Source organism: Mchenga conophoros, linkage group LG6 (genome assembly GCF_057382185.1).
Source record: "Mchenga conophoros isolate Kocher_MC1m ecotype Shallow Benthic linkage group LG6, M_conophoros_male_GT1.1, whole genome shotgun sequence".
NCBI classification, from domain to species: domain Eukaryota; kingdom Metazoa; phylum Chordata; class Actinopteri; order Cichliformes; family Cichlidae; genus Mchenga; species Mchenga conophoros.
In genome coordinates, this window is record NC_140531.1 from 29,922,470 (window position 1) to 29,936,537 (window position 14,068).

The following is a 14,068-nucleotide window of genomic DNA, read 5'->3' on the forward strand; positions in this document are numbered from 1 at the left end:
TATACCTGTGTGACGCCCAGTTCGGGTGCATGAATGGTGCTGGAACATTGTTCTCCAGCTGAATGATAGTGAGCCTCAATGTGGAGATAGTCAGAACCTTGGAGCCATAAATGGATCCGTTCCACTTAAACTCTCCTGCTGGTGTCATGCAGAATTTGTGGGAGAGATGCCGCCTCTTGTCATGGTCCTGTAAACAAACAGATAAATGGAATTTAGTTGGGAATTGGAATCCAGTAACTCAAAGAACTGAATGAGATTTTTCACTTGGAACTTAATTCCACATCTGTAACTAGATAGTAACTGGTGTAAACTGCCACATATAACAAGTAAAGACACATATGTTCACAAGTGAGGACAACTTCAATGTGACTAGCACTACCATAAAAACAGTAGAAACACATGCAAATAAAAACAGCAGAAGAATACCGTAACCAAAGAGCCAGGCAGACAGATGCAGTAATGAAAGAACATTCAAATGTTAGAAATAAAGATGTCATGCTACTTGCCTCTCTGTGCTGGTGCTTGTTGAGGGCCAGGGCGTTGGAGCTGTACTGGTTATGGTAGATGCGGTACTTGCCCTCCTGCCCAAGCTTGAAGTATTGGCTGAGGGTCCCCTTCATTACCACATCTTTGCTGCTGCGTGTGCTGACGCGAGTGATGTCACCTTGTGCGTTTACTACCAGTACCTAAAAAAGTAAGCAAAGAATGAAAATCCAGTTGGAATGGAAAACGTGTCCCTATTGTCTTCTTCCCATCACTCCCAACTGTTCACAGCAAATGCCTGCCCCTCCCTGACCCTGGTTTTGCCAGAGGTTTTTTCCTGCAAGAAGGGACTTTTTCATTCCCACTGCTGCTAAGTGCTTCCCAATTGTTGGAGCTTTCTCTCCATTATTTTAGGGTCCTAACATGACAATTTTAAGAGCCTTAAGTGGTGCTATATAGATAAAAGTAATCTGAATTGAACTACCCACACTGACAATGCAGCTTTGAAATTAGCTAAAGTAAAAAAAAAACAAAAAAAAAAAACTTATGAAAACGTGTATGAGTATGACACGCCTGAACAACCGCCGCGTTATATCGTAATATCCAGCGTTACAGTAGGTGGTTCAGGTGAAGATGATAATGTATGTTTATTTTCAATACTAATGTTGTCTCTGTGCATTTTCCAAGTCACAGTAAAATTATTACCAGCAATAACGAAGCATTCCCTGAACCTTTCATTATATCCTTAAACAAGCTCCTCCTCCCTTTTCTCTTACATTTACTATTGCTGACTGTAATTTTACAGCCAGCAATAAAAAAAAAAATAGACAATATGATTTGTTGGATAAAGCATTAGAATATATCTTAGTTATAAGCATCAAAGTATCGCAAATAAAAATAATACTTTTAAGGAAAAAAAAAAACACTGTTTAAGACTTTTTTGAAAGAATCTGTGGGAATCCTTGTGTTCCTTGTAACGTCATGAATCTAAATGCCGGTCTGAACGCCCATGTTAGGAAGTTGGCACCAATTTTTCATGTATAGTCTAAAAGCCCAAATCCATTGGTGGTTTCTTACCTCTCTGCCCTCCTTGAAGCCTTTATTGGCTTCATGAACAGCAGCTGCGACCTGTTGGTTTTTCAGCTGGCTCAGCTTGCTGTCCGGGTTTCTCAGCCGGGTCACCATGCGAGTTGCTGATGACTTCTTAGCACCGGGACCTGTCCCCTCACCGTTGGTGGAGTCTTTACCGTCCCCTGGTAATGCAATGTCCAATTCACTCAGATGCAGAGGGAGTGATACACAGCTCAGTAATAAACTCAGTAATATACAGTGTGGTGGGGATTAGTAAGACATAGTGAACAGCTTCTTCTGGGATCGTTTATCTTCTGAGGTAGTATAATATAGCATCATTCAGTATAATGTAGTCACATAACGCTGTTTTGTCAGACCTGCATCATCAAGGCTCGCCAGGGATGACTGGGAGGACTTGTCAGCCAAGTCTGGGGGTTCAGGACACCTCGGAGGGACACCAGCTCCAGTACTGCTGTTACTGTTTTCCTCAATGGGGTGGGGAGGCTGGCTTAGGCTGGGGATGCCATCGCCACTGACAGGAACAGAATTTGATGGCGGGTTTTCTGCTGAACAGGCAAAATACAATAAATGTAAATTTAATCATATACAGAGCTGACAGGTTAATTAAGAGTAATGTGACTCAACTGTGCTATTCCGTGGGTAACAATCCGAGACACATTTCATGGATCGTTTAACCCAACAACACAAAAGTAAACAGCACATATTGTAAATTAGAAAAATGAATACCAAGCCTTTAAAAACTTGGTCAAAAAGTGAAGGGTTAATATATAGGTTTAAAAAAAATCTTTCAGTTTCAGTAAAGACAGGAACTTTCTTCTGACCATTCTGAAAAATGTTGGGGCTGTGGCTCCCTCTGCTGATAAGCCATGCCTAATGCATGCAGCACATAAACACTTCAGGTGTAGCGATTGGTCACTTGAAAGTTAAAGGCTACTAGTCCAGAGAAAGAAACGCTCAACAATGAGGCTTGTGCACACATGACATCAATGATGAAGATGAGTCAGTTTTCTGGAGAAGTATATGCACATCGTAACTGAGCTATCAACCCAACAAAAGCAATTAATAAACAGAGCAATGTCTAATCAAAGGCAGCAGTTGCAAACAAGCAATTACAAATAAGCAGCCAAAGAAAAGCTTTTTGAAGAACCAGACAATGTGAATGCTGCCTCTAGCTGTTAAAGGAGCGTTTCTAGTCGTGCTGATTGCAGAGACAATGCAATGTGATTGCGAATCAACACAACACAACCAGCTTCTTAGCTCTTTAAAGAAAGCAAGTGTGAGGAACTGAGTTAAAGCACGAAATGACTGGAACAGTTTCAAGACAAAAGCCAATATTCAAGAAGTAACTACACCACTGAACACAAAAGCCAGTAGACGGAATGAGAGCAACATGCAAAGAGGAACACCAAAGCACTGGGAATAAATGTTGGAATGAAAATGAGATTCATCACTCAGTCCCGTGAAGTTGCAAACTGTAGCAGGGAAGCAGATCTCCAAAAGCAGCTTAACGAGGGCAATTTCTCCCTTAAATATTATCTATCTACCTTCATTGCTGTTAGAGACCTCCATATGGGAACACGCCTCCGTCAGAGCCTCTGCGGTCGAGGCCGGAGGCTTCGGAGCCTCGGCGGCCACACTAGAGCTTGCAGTGACCGTTTGCGTTGGAGAAGAGGTTGCTGGAAGCAGGGATCCATCTGAGATGCTACTATTGCCTTCTTGGCCAGTGGGAGGAGCTTCACCGACTACAGATGAACAGCAGCAACATTGTAAATATGTTGATAATGCATTGGTTACTTGGAGACACTGGAGAGGGGAAGTGATGATTGGGCACGTTTGTGTATTGTCTTTCTTAGAGTACGTGCAATAAAAGTGCTATTGCTCTTTTGAAATGCCTCTTTATCACAGAGGGCAGCATAGTCCCAACAAGACGTTGATGTGAATAGGCATATGTCCTTTTGTGATTGCCAGCCTGTGGCTTGTCTTGAAATGCTCACAGCATTTTAATAGGTCAAACACGTGTGAAATTGATTCATCAATCAATAACTAATCACAGGATTGCAGTGATGTCGTTTGTTCAAGGCTCAAAAGCAGAATAAGACGGCTGCATACATGTTTTGTTTTCCTATGATTATTACTTTGTAGCATATATTTGGTCATATTTTTATGGGTTTTAAAAAAAATTAAGAAACATAATTACCTCCAGCTTTCGCACCATCCACTTTTTTCTTTGTAGCTTCTTCTTCTTTTGTCCGCTGCTCCCCCTCTTCCTTTGCCGCTTCCTTTATCTTGGCCTCCTGCTGTCCTTCATCCTTCAACTTGACATCTTCGTCTTCCTTCTCCACATCCACCTCTCTTTTCTCCTTCTCCATCTGCGCTTTCAGGGCCTCCTCAGCAGCCCGTCTCTTCACCTCTTCCAGCTCCTCCTCCTTCTTAGCCCGCAATCGTTCCAGGATCTCCTCTGGATAAAAGAGGAAGACGTAAAGTGAAATAAACGAAAGAAAAAGTCAAATTCAGGGCTGAGCCAAGAGAAGGTACAAGAAAATTTGAAGGACTGGGAAAAAAAAAAAAAAAAAGAGTTAAAACACATTTGCTCTTCGTATGTTTATGTTGGTGGTTGAGATGTTCTCAGTATATGATCATCTAAATGTCCGTAAGAAAACTGATGAAGACTTTTTTATTTAATTATTAGAGTAAATCAACAAGTAGTAGATGGATTGATAGAAATGATGACTGAAATAATAGCAATGATAATGAAAAATGAGCCATGTGAGTACATTATATGACAAGATTGGACTTTATTTTTAAACATAAACTAGGAGAAAAGAGAACTGCCTTTCAATGGATTCCTGATGTTATGAATGGTGGAAGCGTTAGACTGTTTATGATTTCGATAAGTAGCACGTACAATATCTATATAATCACTTGTGTTAAACTGGGAAGAATTTGCTGAGAAGCAGCCCAATAGAGCTAGATTCTAGTAAGGGTCAATTTTAGGTCAACTAGTCCAGTGCTGGCGCACACAGCAAGAGTGACATTGCCGGGTAGGGCATGCTGGGTATTTAAAATCCTGGAAGGGTGCTTTAGAAACAGGAATCTTTGGTGGTCTGACGACAGGTGAATGTAAAACTGGTCAACGTAAAACCTCTCCCTGTGCTGCTGTAACTGAAATACAGCAAAAGTAATAAAAAAAAAAACTGGATGGCACGACTATTGATTCATACATTGTCCTACTGCATCAATAGCCAGGGAGAATTCAAACAAAGCAGTAGAAAGACTGTTCAGGTGAGGCTGCCATCTCTCCAAAACACTACAATTCTGATAAAAAACAAGGGCTAAAATCCCAGTGCAGCAAGACAAAAGCAAAACAAAACATAAAAAACAGGTCAAGGGAAAAGAAACACCAAAAATGCAAATGACTGACATCTGTTTTTATTGCTGACGCTGACAAATCTATGTTTGCAGAGGTAGCTTGTAGGCTTTGATGGAAGATTTTGTGGCCAATTTGATATTTGTTTAGTACATCAACTCTTTGTGAACGCATGTGTGTCATCTTGCACATCATTATCTGCCATTTGTGTTTATTCTCATTTTACCCAAATTGGGAAATCTTGCTCCAAGCAGTCCAAACAGAAGACCATGCAAACACTGAGGAAATGCCTTTATTGACACACACAAAAAGGGAATTACAATTATTCTTTTAACTCCATATTTTTGTTTCTTTTCTGTCCTAAAATTTCTTTTTTGTTTAAACAGAACTGCTTTGAAAATGCCAGAGCTGCTGACAAATGTCGTGTCTCCACCTCCCAACCAGATATGAAACTTGTAGAGGGGAGAAGACAAAGGTATGCCAATTCTGTACTGCGTATTATCACATTAAGACTTAAATATCTGTAATCCAAAACATAAGAGAGTTATGTAGCAATACATAAACTAGATTTAAATTTTAATTCAAACCCTCTGTTTACAAGGAGCAGCCAATCAGAGGAAAGTTGGCCTTAAAGTTAAAGGAGCTGAAGTGGCTGTTTTAAGGCAGAAGAAAACCCAGTGTAAAGAAAACAGAGAAAAGATCATTATGAACCATGACTAATGCAAGACTAATCTAACATATATTTTCCAGTGTATTATTCTTACCAACTTCCACTGCAGAGCAAACAAAATGCTATAATAAATGAGCTGATATGTGGTCAAACGCTCTTAATTTTCAGACACACAAAACGGCCTGAAACAAACAAAAGACACTGGGAGATACTCTATAGGCAGAAAGAAAGGGATAAGGAGAGAGAGAAGCTCAAGTGCTGGACATGCTCCAGACTGGGACCAGCGTAACGATACATAATAGCTGAGTTGATTCCTATGGCCAAGCCATCTATGACTGGGTGGCATTCATGAGTACTGGCGAGAACGCAGGCAGGAATGAGGAAAGAGAGGCAGGAAGAGAAAGGGGAAAAAATTACTTTGAGTTTAAAAGAGATCATTCTCCTTTCAAGCATGATTAAACTCAGCAACAGAGAGTATCTGAGACTGTCAGAGCCTATTTTATGAGGAGGAGAAAAAATGATAATCTCTTTACCATTTGCAGCAGTGAGGAAACATTTGTTGCTGCCACGGGCCTTGTTGGTTAGGTCCTCGGTGATGTCCATATGCGTGTGCACTTCGTCCCTTATTTCCTGAAGGGCTGCATACAGGTCAGCCTCCCAATACTCCTTATCCAAGCTATCTATCAGCTCAGCTAGCTGCACCTGAGAGAGATGTTCAGGGAGCATTCAGTAAATGATCACTCCACTTCATGAGCTCAAAGTTATGACAGGCTTACTGCCAAAAAAAAGAAAAGAAGAGGGAATGCCTGGAAGCATTTCATTAGAAAGAAGGTTTATAATAAAAGAGATGATCCAAAATGATTAAATGTGATTTGGTGAAGAGCCTACAACAGAGGCAACAAGAAAAGATGAGGCACATTACCTTGGTGCTGTAGTACCAGATGGCTTTGTCCTCCAGCTCACCATCCTCTTCACTGTAGGGGAGACATGGGAAATTAGATAAAAAAAGAAAGAATTAAGGGGAAGAAGGAAGAGTTGCTGGCAGACATGCTCTAAATAATACAGACTCTGCTGTCTGTATTCCTTTGTTGGACTTTATGTGATTTAATTTGGCTTGTGTTTTTCCTTGTCAGGAGATTTATTCTTTTCATTTTATTTTTCATATCGAACTGTACAAGGTCCCTGAAGAGTGTGGTTACGCTTCCATTTCCTCAGATCCATAAAACAGGCTGTGCAAAACATGCAAAGTGACATACAGCGTTTGCAGCGCGGCATGATATATTATGTCGCAAACGACTGCTGGTGGTGACCACAGTGTGAGTTGGCACACCCAACGCTGCGGCTCTATTGTAGCTCTGCATTTAGAAAGATAACTTGAGGACCTGACTGCAGCTTTGGCTCATTCAGACAAATGTAGCTATGATTGTGACGCTAGCTTTCACAGTAGAGGACGGAGGCTTTCTGTCATGGGCCACCTTATCTCGTCAGTGATGTTCAGAGTAATTATATAACTTTCAACATAAAATAAATAAATACCATCGCTGTCAAAACTTTACTAACTGTGTGAACTAAGCAAAAACATAATTGGCTGTGAAGTTTTTCGTAACTTTGAAGAGTGAAGACAACATGAGAGATTAAAACTAGCAGCGAGCAGACCGACATCCTGAAAGGAGAATCAAAAGAGCAGAGATATGCATCGCCGCTTCCAGTCACACCTTTCAGAGTGCAAAGCAGGATGCAGTTTTAAGTTAAAGTGACATGCTTTGTATCCAGGCAACCACACGCACAGCCAATCATGTCCACCTAAGTCTTTGGAGAGAACTGTGATTTAAACCAAGGATTAGAATTTTTACCTGGATTCTGGAAATGATCTTTGCACAGTGGCCCTCTTGTTAGGTTGCACATGTCCCTGCCACTGTGGTTTGAATATTAAACTTAAGGTAGTAACACATTAATGGGTGTCAAGAAAAACTGCGAGGCGTAGCAGCTTAAGACTTAGTGGTACTGTCAGACTCACTTTATAAAATGAATGATCAGCAATAAATGCATAATCTTCAAAGTGTATGCTTGACTGACCAAAAAAATGAACAAAATGAGCCTTGTCAGAAATGATAAAGCCTATTTTTATCTTCTGTTTTGATTCAAATGAGTCTTTTTTTATTTATTTAAGTGAACTACATATAAATTCCTTAACAATAAGCAGGTACAGGTCTGACATGTCTATCAGAGGGACTGTTAGACATGTTTTTGGTTCTTATCTGCATTTACTGAACTCTTTAAATCTTTAAATTCTTTAAATTAAATCTCGTATACCTATATATAAAACTCGTATACCTATATATAAAATTCTGGAAGCCCATTTGATATACATTAGATTAGGGCTGTGTCATATTGTATTGCCTGTGGTAAAAAATAGTCTAAACTTTTTACATACATGATATAAAACTGTCACATCAAGATATCACCGATATAGATGCCCTGTGTTCACGCTCCCCCGTGCACACAACAAGGAGACAAACCCAGACGTGTTTGACAGCGAGCGCCTCGTGTCCACATCTGATGGCAACTGAATAAAAAGGGGGCCAACTTCATTATCCTCCAACAAAGCTTTGCAAAATTTGCAAATTAGAAACATCAAACTCAAGAAACACACCATCAAGTAGAACCAGGCTACAAAGGCACGCAAGAAGGAGATATTAGCAGCTGGTAATGAGGGACCCAAAAGTAAACAAATGACTCAACCAAGTGTTGCTGGAGCACTCACTAGTTGCGCTCCATGTGACAGGACGAGCAAACGGTAGATGGAAACTACTGATGCGGTTACGCGGTGGAAAAGCAGCTGATTAAAGAGCTAGACACAAATTACAGCATCCCGAATAGAAAATATCCTTCACATTCAATGTTATTATGTGACAAAAACAATAGAGGCTGATGAAAACTTTAATTATTAAGTATTAAAAGGTATAAAACGCCACCTAAGCTACTTTTGCACTAACATTTGATTTCTGCTGTGTCACTGCCATTGCCATATAATGCTGCTGCTAGCATCATGTGGCAATAGCTTCACACTTTGAATTAGGTAGCAGTCATCAATGACAGAAGCTCATTGGAAAATACGTATAGAAAATACCCTCATTTTTTGGCCCTGATAAGTGCTGCTGAATGCAAGCTGCAATCACTGATTAAACACTGTTCAGTTTTTTTTCTATATTATCAGAAATTTCCTTGAAATACTGTGATGTACAAACACATATTAATGCATATTAATATTTGAGCTACAGTACATGTACTAGAGTATCACAGCTGGCTTAGGCCTCACAGGTCTCTTAGCAACAACTTTCTCAATAACAAGTGATTACAGAGATTACATGTTTTGTATGGAAATTTTGTACTTTAATATTTTTCCCCAAAGGCAGAGCCCATGTTTTTTTGCTTCAAGTACATCTTTGACATGATATGACGGTGCTTATCTGTTCATTTTAAATAAAAGGTTTATAAATCCTTTTGCTTTCTCTAAATCTTAAAAAACAAAACTGGAAATATCTTAATCTTTACATGACAATGGAACAACTTCACTTCACATGGACACTTGACTTCATTTTGCAGCAGCTACAGAGTTCCTGCCAAGGGAATGTGAAGCCTCAGGCCATGTAACAGTAGTGTCTATTCAGCATCCCTCCAGGCCATCTGTGCGCACAAAACTGTATTTCCCCCCATTGCACATACACAGCTTGTGCACTTCTTGTAAGTGAACAGAGCTTTTAAAAGGTAGTCCAAAGACTGGTTGCTCAGCACCTGCTGTTGGCTGATTTGATGATCAGGGTGGAGCAGAGGAAGCAAAAAAAGTGAAATGTAGCAATGACAAACCTCAGGCCACCTAAACTCCTAAATCTCCTTTTGTTTAGGTCATTCACGCTCCTTTATGATTTATGTTGCACACTGTCTGCTGCTGCTGATCCAGCGGGTGCACATACACACCATCTGTGGCTGCTCAATACTAATATCAGTTGCTAGCATATGGGACCAATACTGCTGATAGTAAGGTTATGTTAAAACTATAATGGAGATGTAGCCTGGTTTAATAAAAAGCCGGTCTATTCCAACATGCAGATATGTACTCATATGCATGAAACCAAGTTATGATACAGTAGGGCTGTTCGATATAACGATATATATTGGATGACGATATAAAAAACATCTATCGTTTCATTTTACGCTATCGTTTGTTACGTGGTGTCGCAAAATAAACTGTTTACGGCAATATTTTTTCATTGTTCTGATGGTCACTGTAGTGGCTATATTAATTTCTTAAAGTTCTCTCTTTCTCTTATATTTAATATAACCACACTACGGACGGACAAGCGCATGTTTTTATGCTTTGTTGTTAGCAACAACGCGTTTCCGCTTGTTTATTTTCCACATAAAACTTTCACAATAAAGCTCAAAGATCCTGTTGAGACTTTTCAAAATAAACTGAATCACGTGAAAGAGTATGCAGAGTATTTACGGATGAGAAGCAAAAAAAGAGCCGTCAGGTGCTAAAAAATAAACCTTAAACTCAAACGTTAGAACAGGCTTTTCCCCGCAGCACGCCGTGTAATAAATACTCACAAAGAAGGCCGTTACAACTTATGACTAAAAATTTATTGTTTCATGCACGGTTAAAACACTCGACTCCAGGTACACGACGCCCAGCTGGAAACTGACTATGCTTGGCTGTGCTATTTGGATGTTTCAACCTGAATGTTAATATCAAAGGCATTTGACCAGGACTCATAACCGTGACACTGATCTGGGCTGAACTGAGTGGGAACAAAGCCTGGTTGTAACCTGAAGACCTTTTTAAAATTTCCAGATTATTTCCAGGTTCAGACATGTTATTTGCTGTTAACTCTGTCTGAAAAAGGTTACATGTTTTATTACTGATAAAGCACATATGTTTGTCCTCATATTAGCTCATTAGAGCTCTTGAAAAAGACAAACAAAGAATTTCAATCGTGTCACGTTTGGTGGGTCATTAGTGAACTTTCCAGTAGGGCTGGGCCATACCATACCGTTCACGGTAATAATGTTGGGCAACGATAAGAAAATGAAATACTGCCATAGAATATGGGTAAAACGCGCATGCACAGTGCCTTTGTTTACATCTGCGCGAACGCAGATCGTTGAATGAAACAGATAAACCAGAACTGGTTTGTAAAAATGCTGCAACCTCAGTGGTGTGGAACTGGTTTAGCTTTCCTCCGTCAGATACACAACAAAGCACTATTTTTGGTAGAGCATGCTGGTGGGCCGTCGTTATTACCGTGTTTTTTGGAAAATGCGGCACACTTAAAATCAATTCTTTGATTTTCTGAAAACCGACAGTGCCCCTTATAATCCCGTGTGCCTTATGTGTCTTAGGTCATATCGCCCTGCTCAACTTTCCAGTACCGGTAATCTAGATAATCTACTAATGTATTCGCCACCCTTTCATATGGCAATCAGTGTTATCATGGCTGCTTTAATCGCAGTTGGGAAAAGTTGCTAATCTACTTTGCCTGTAGTTGCTACAAGTTTCTTTGACATTTTATGCTCTCTGGTTGACGTGTTCCTGCTTACTTCTTCCTCTGTGGCTCCTTAAGGGCACCTGAGCATCATTGTTTTGACACAGGTGCTGCCTGTGGGCAAGTAATCAACAGTTCTGTTAATGCTAGCCAACTTAGCCACCTAACATGCCAGTATGTCCTATTGATATGAAGACATTGCCATAAAAATAAAAATTACCCATTAGATCCTCGGTTTCGTGGATGCCAGAAGTGCATGAAAACTCTTGTGTTCTGTCTTGCAGCCGACCACAGAAGATGTAATGTGCTCTACCAAGTCATTAAAAAATGGGGCCTAAGAGGAAGCGCCTTGTTTCTGTGTGTGAGTTGTGCTAAACTAGATGCAAAGTGAGGCACTGTGCAAATGCAGCACATAATCACATAGATAACTCACTGAAGAAAACACTGGACTGCAATACGAGCCATTTCAAAAACAGGGTCTTCTGTAGGAAAGACTAACCTCTTTTGATCTGACTTTTTGTAGTTTTAGTTTCTACAATGATTTTGCAAAGACACAAAAGAAAGTTATAGCACCCTTAACCAAAGGGGAAAAAGGGAAAAAAGAATTATATGAGCACTTCAATTTATTGCACATGACATTTATAAAAAAAAAAAAAAAGTTATAGAGAAGCTTCTGGTATTTCATTGCTCAGACTGTCCTGCAATTATAAATTTAGATTATAAAGTTTTCGTTGATTCAAAGAAAATGTCCGTGTACTTTGGTTTAGTACTGATTGCAATGAGCGGTGGGGGTATTTCTCAATTGGAAAAGCTGTAAAACTTAGAGAGTTAAAAGTTCAAAATCTATGCACTTCTTCACATTTTCTAAAGCTGTCCACTGGACCGCATTGGAGTCTTTGCTGGGCCGATTAGGGCCCCCGGGCCTTATGTTTGACACCCCGATCTAGAGTTTGTGAATGATTCTGTGGTTATGCTATACTCTCAGTCATGCTCAGGAATAAACTTGTGACAATATTCTGTTTTTAAATCAGCCGAGTTAAGTGCATGTTGAATATAGTGCAGGTCTTTTTTTTTTTAAAGATTAACACCTACAGGCTGGAACAAAGATGATGTCAATCACTGATGCCAATCTGTTCATAAGTGGCTGTGATTAACCAAACAGACCCCAAAACACGACATAGTAGTTAGAGTACATATCGTACTAAGAAGAAAAACTGTACAGAAAGCACATTAAGGGATTAATGGGCATATTGTGCTTCCCTGTGATGTTCTTTATAAGTCTATGTGCATATGGTTTGTGACACTCATCAACACTCCCACTTTGATACGACACCAAGTTGGAGACTCTGCCTTAGAGTGGATTAAAGTGCTTTAAAGAACACTAGTCGAACAAACAAATGCTCTTTCGTTGAGATAAACCACAAACGTCTGGCACCTGTGTCTTTGTTTTGTATTAGTAGTTTACAGTATGATTCATATCTCAGGTTTTGAGCCACGGTTTCAGCTCAGATCAGTTTTTTGAGAGGTTTATTAAAAAAAAGAAAATGTTAAAAAGGTATTTTATGGAAAGCCTGATTATTAGGTCATTATTGGACCATGAAAAAAATTAATAAACTCTATTACTCTGATGTTTTTTCTGAAAAATTACCGATTTCACCAGAACAGCACGCTTTGACTAAGCGATAGAGTTTGCTTGACTCTAGATAGGTATTACAGTATAAGAAAATGGAAATCATGATTTCGGTCTCAGTTTCGCAATGTATGAACCCCCCTCAGAAGAAATGTCAAACTGTGTCAAAACTGCTGTGTCTTTTGGAAACTTTGAGAAATAACTAAAGAAATAAATCTCATATTATCAACGTACATCAGCTTACAAAATGAAGCCACGTGTCACTGTTCAATCCTGTGCAACAGCATAACATGAAACAATGTGAACTTACACGATAACGCGGCGATTCAAAAACCAGTATTTACGGTGGTGTCGGTCGTAGCCAATCGGTAGTTGACGAATAAATGGTCTGCTCTTCTGCACTTCTGGGATGCTGTCCGCCACACCGGGTACCTTGTGTGCCACACACACCTCGCACTGCCACTCGTCCTCTGGTACTTCCTGCAGTGGCGGCTTGACACACTCCAGATGGTATACAGCTGAACATGTCTCACAGCACAGCAGGTCACCAAGGCGATGGCACACCCTGCAGTGGTCGTCGTACGCTACCACCCCCTCTGACATAAGCTCCTCTCGGGCAATGTTGGTTGCCAGGAACTGGTCCACCAAAAACTGAAGAACTTTAATTTTGCTATCCAATGGTCCGTAAGGGTAATCCTCATTTTCCTGGAAAGGTAAAATGTGCCGGTACTCTGGGTCACTCTCACAGTACGCCCGCACCACCTCCGGCCAAGTCATACCATCCACAAAATACAGAGTGGAGTTAACGGAGTCCTTCACGTCAGTGGGACCAAATGTGGTGTTAGAAGTGTCCTCTTCTCTGAGAATAGCTTTGAGCAAGGAGACGTGGGTCTCTGCCAACAGCGTGCATTGCTCTTGGCTGGCCAAAGCTGCACAGAAATCCTCAAAACGGAACGGAGAGAGCCGTAAAACTGTGCCAAAGTTGCGGAGCACCTCGTAGACGGCAGACACGTTGAGGAGCTGTGAGGTAGGAACAAGGAGGTCCTCAGAGGACTTGGGAAGCTCCAAGGAAGGAATGTCCTTTGCCTCATGAATAGGTGACCGTGGTTGCAGTGTCCGAGTCTTTTTCCGGCCTATGCAAGAAAAAAAAGGGGAAAAAAGTCAGGAGAGATGAGAGATGTGGTGAAAAAGCCAAAATCACAAAAAAAACATTACAAACACGACACCAAACTGTAACAAGCTACACTGTATGCAGTTTACCGTTAGTCATTACATCCTTA

The 14,068-nt window shown here is 40.4% G+C and overlaps 1 protein-coding gene across 6 annotated transcripts in view; it reads right to left on the bottom strand.

Annotated features, from left to right (window-relative positions):
- LOC146572893 (nucleosome-remodeling factor subunit BPTF-like) overlaps nt 1–14,068 on the bottom strand; it is a 65,471-nt gene that overhangs the window by 47,254 nt on the left and 4,149 nt on the right. For 3 of the 6 annotated variants that reach the window (XM_085277338.1, XM_085277336.1, XM_085277339.1), the window contains exons 2-10: nt 13,099–13,921; nt 6,535–6,586; nt 6,146–6,314; nt 3,773–4,033; nt 3,120–3,317; nt 1,932–2,120; nt 1,561–1,736; nt 507–686; nt 6–187 (exon numbers count right to left, since the gene is read on the bottom strand). In XM_085277338.1, the coding sequence (XP_085133464.1) occupies nt 6–187; nt 507–686; nt 1,561–1,736; nt 1,932–2,120; nt 3,120–3,317; nt 3,773–4,033; nt 6,146–6,314; nt 6,535–6,586; nt 13,099–13,921 (2,230 nt within the window). The remainder of the gene's footprint in view (nt 1–5; nt 188–506; nt 687–1,560; nt 1,737–1,931; nt 2,121–3,119; nt 3,318–3,772; nt 4,034–6,145; nt 6,315–6,534; nt 6,587–13,098; nt 13,922–14,068) is intronic. The other 3 variants (XM_085277337.1, XM_085277342.1, XM_085277341.1) reach the window with 3 other exon arrangements.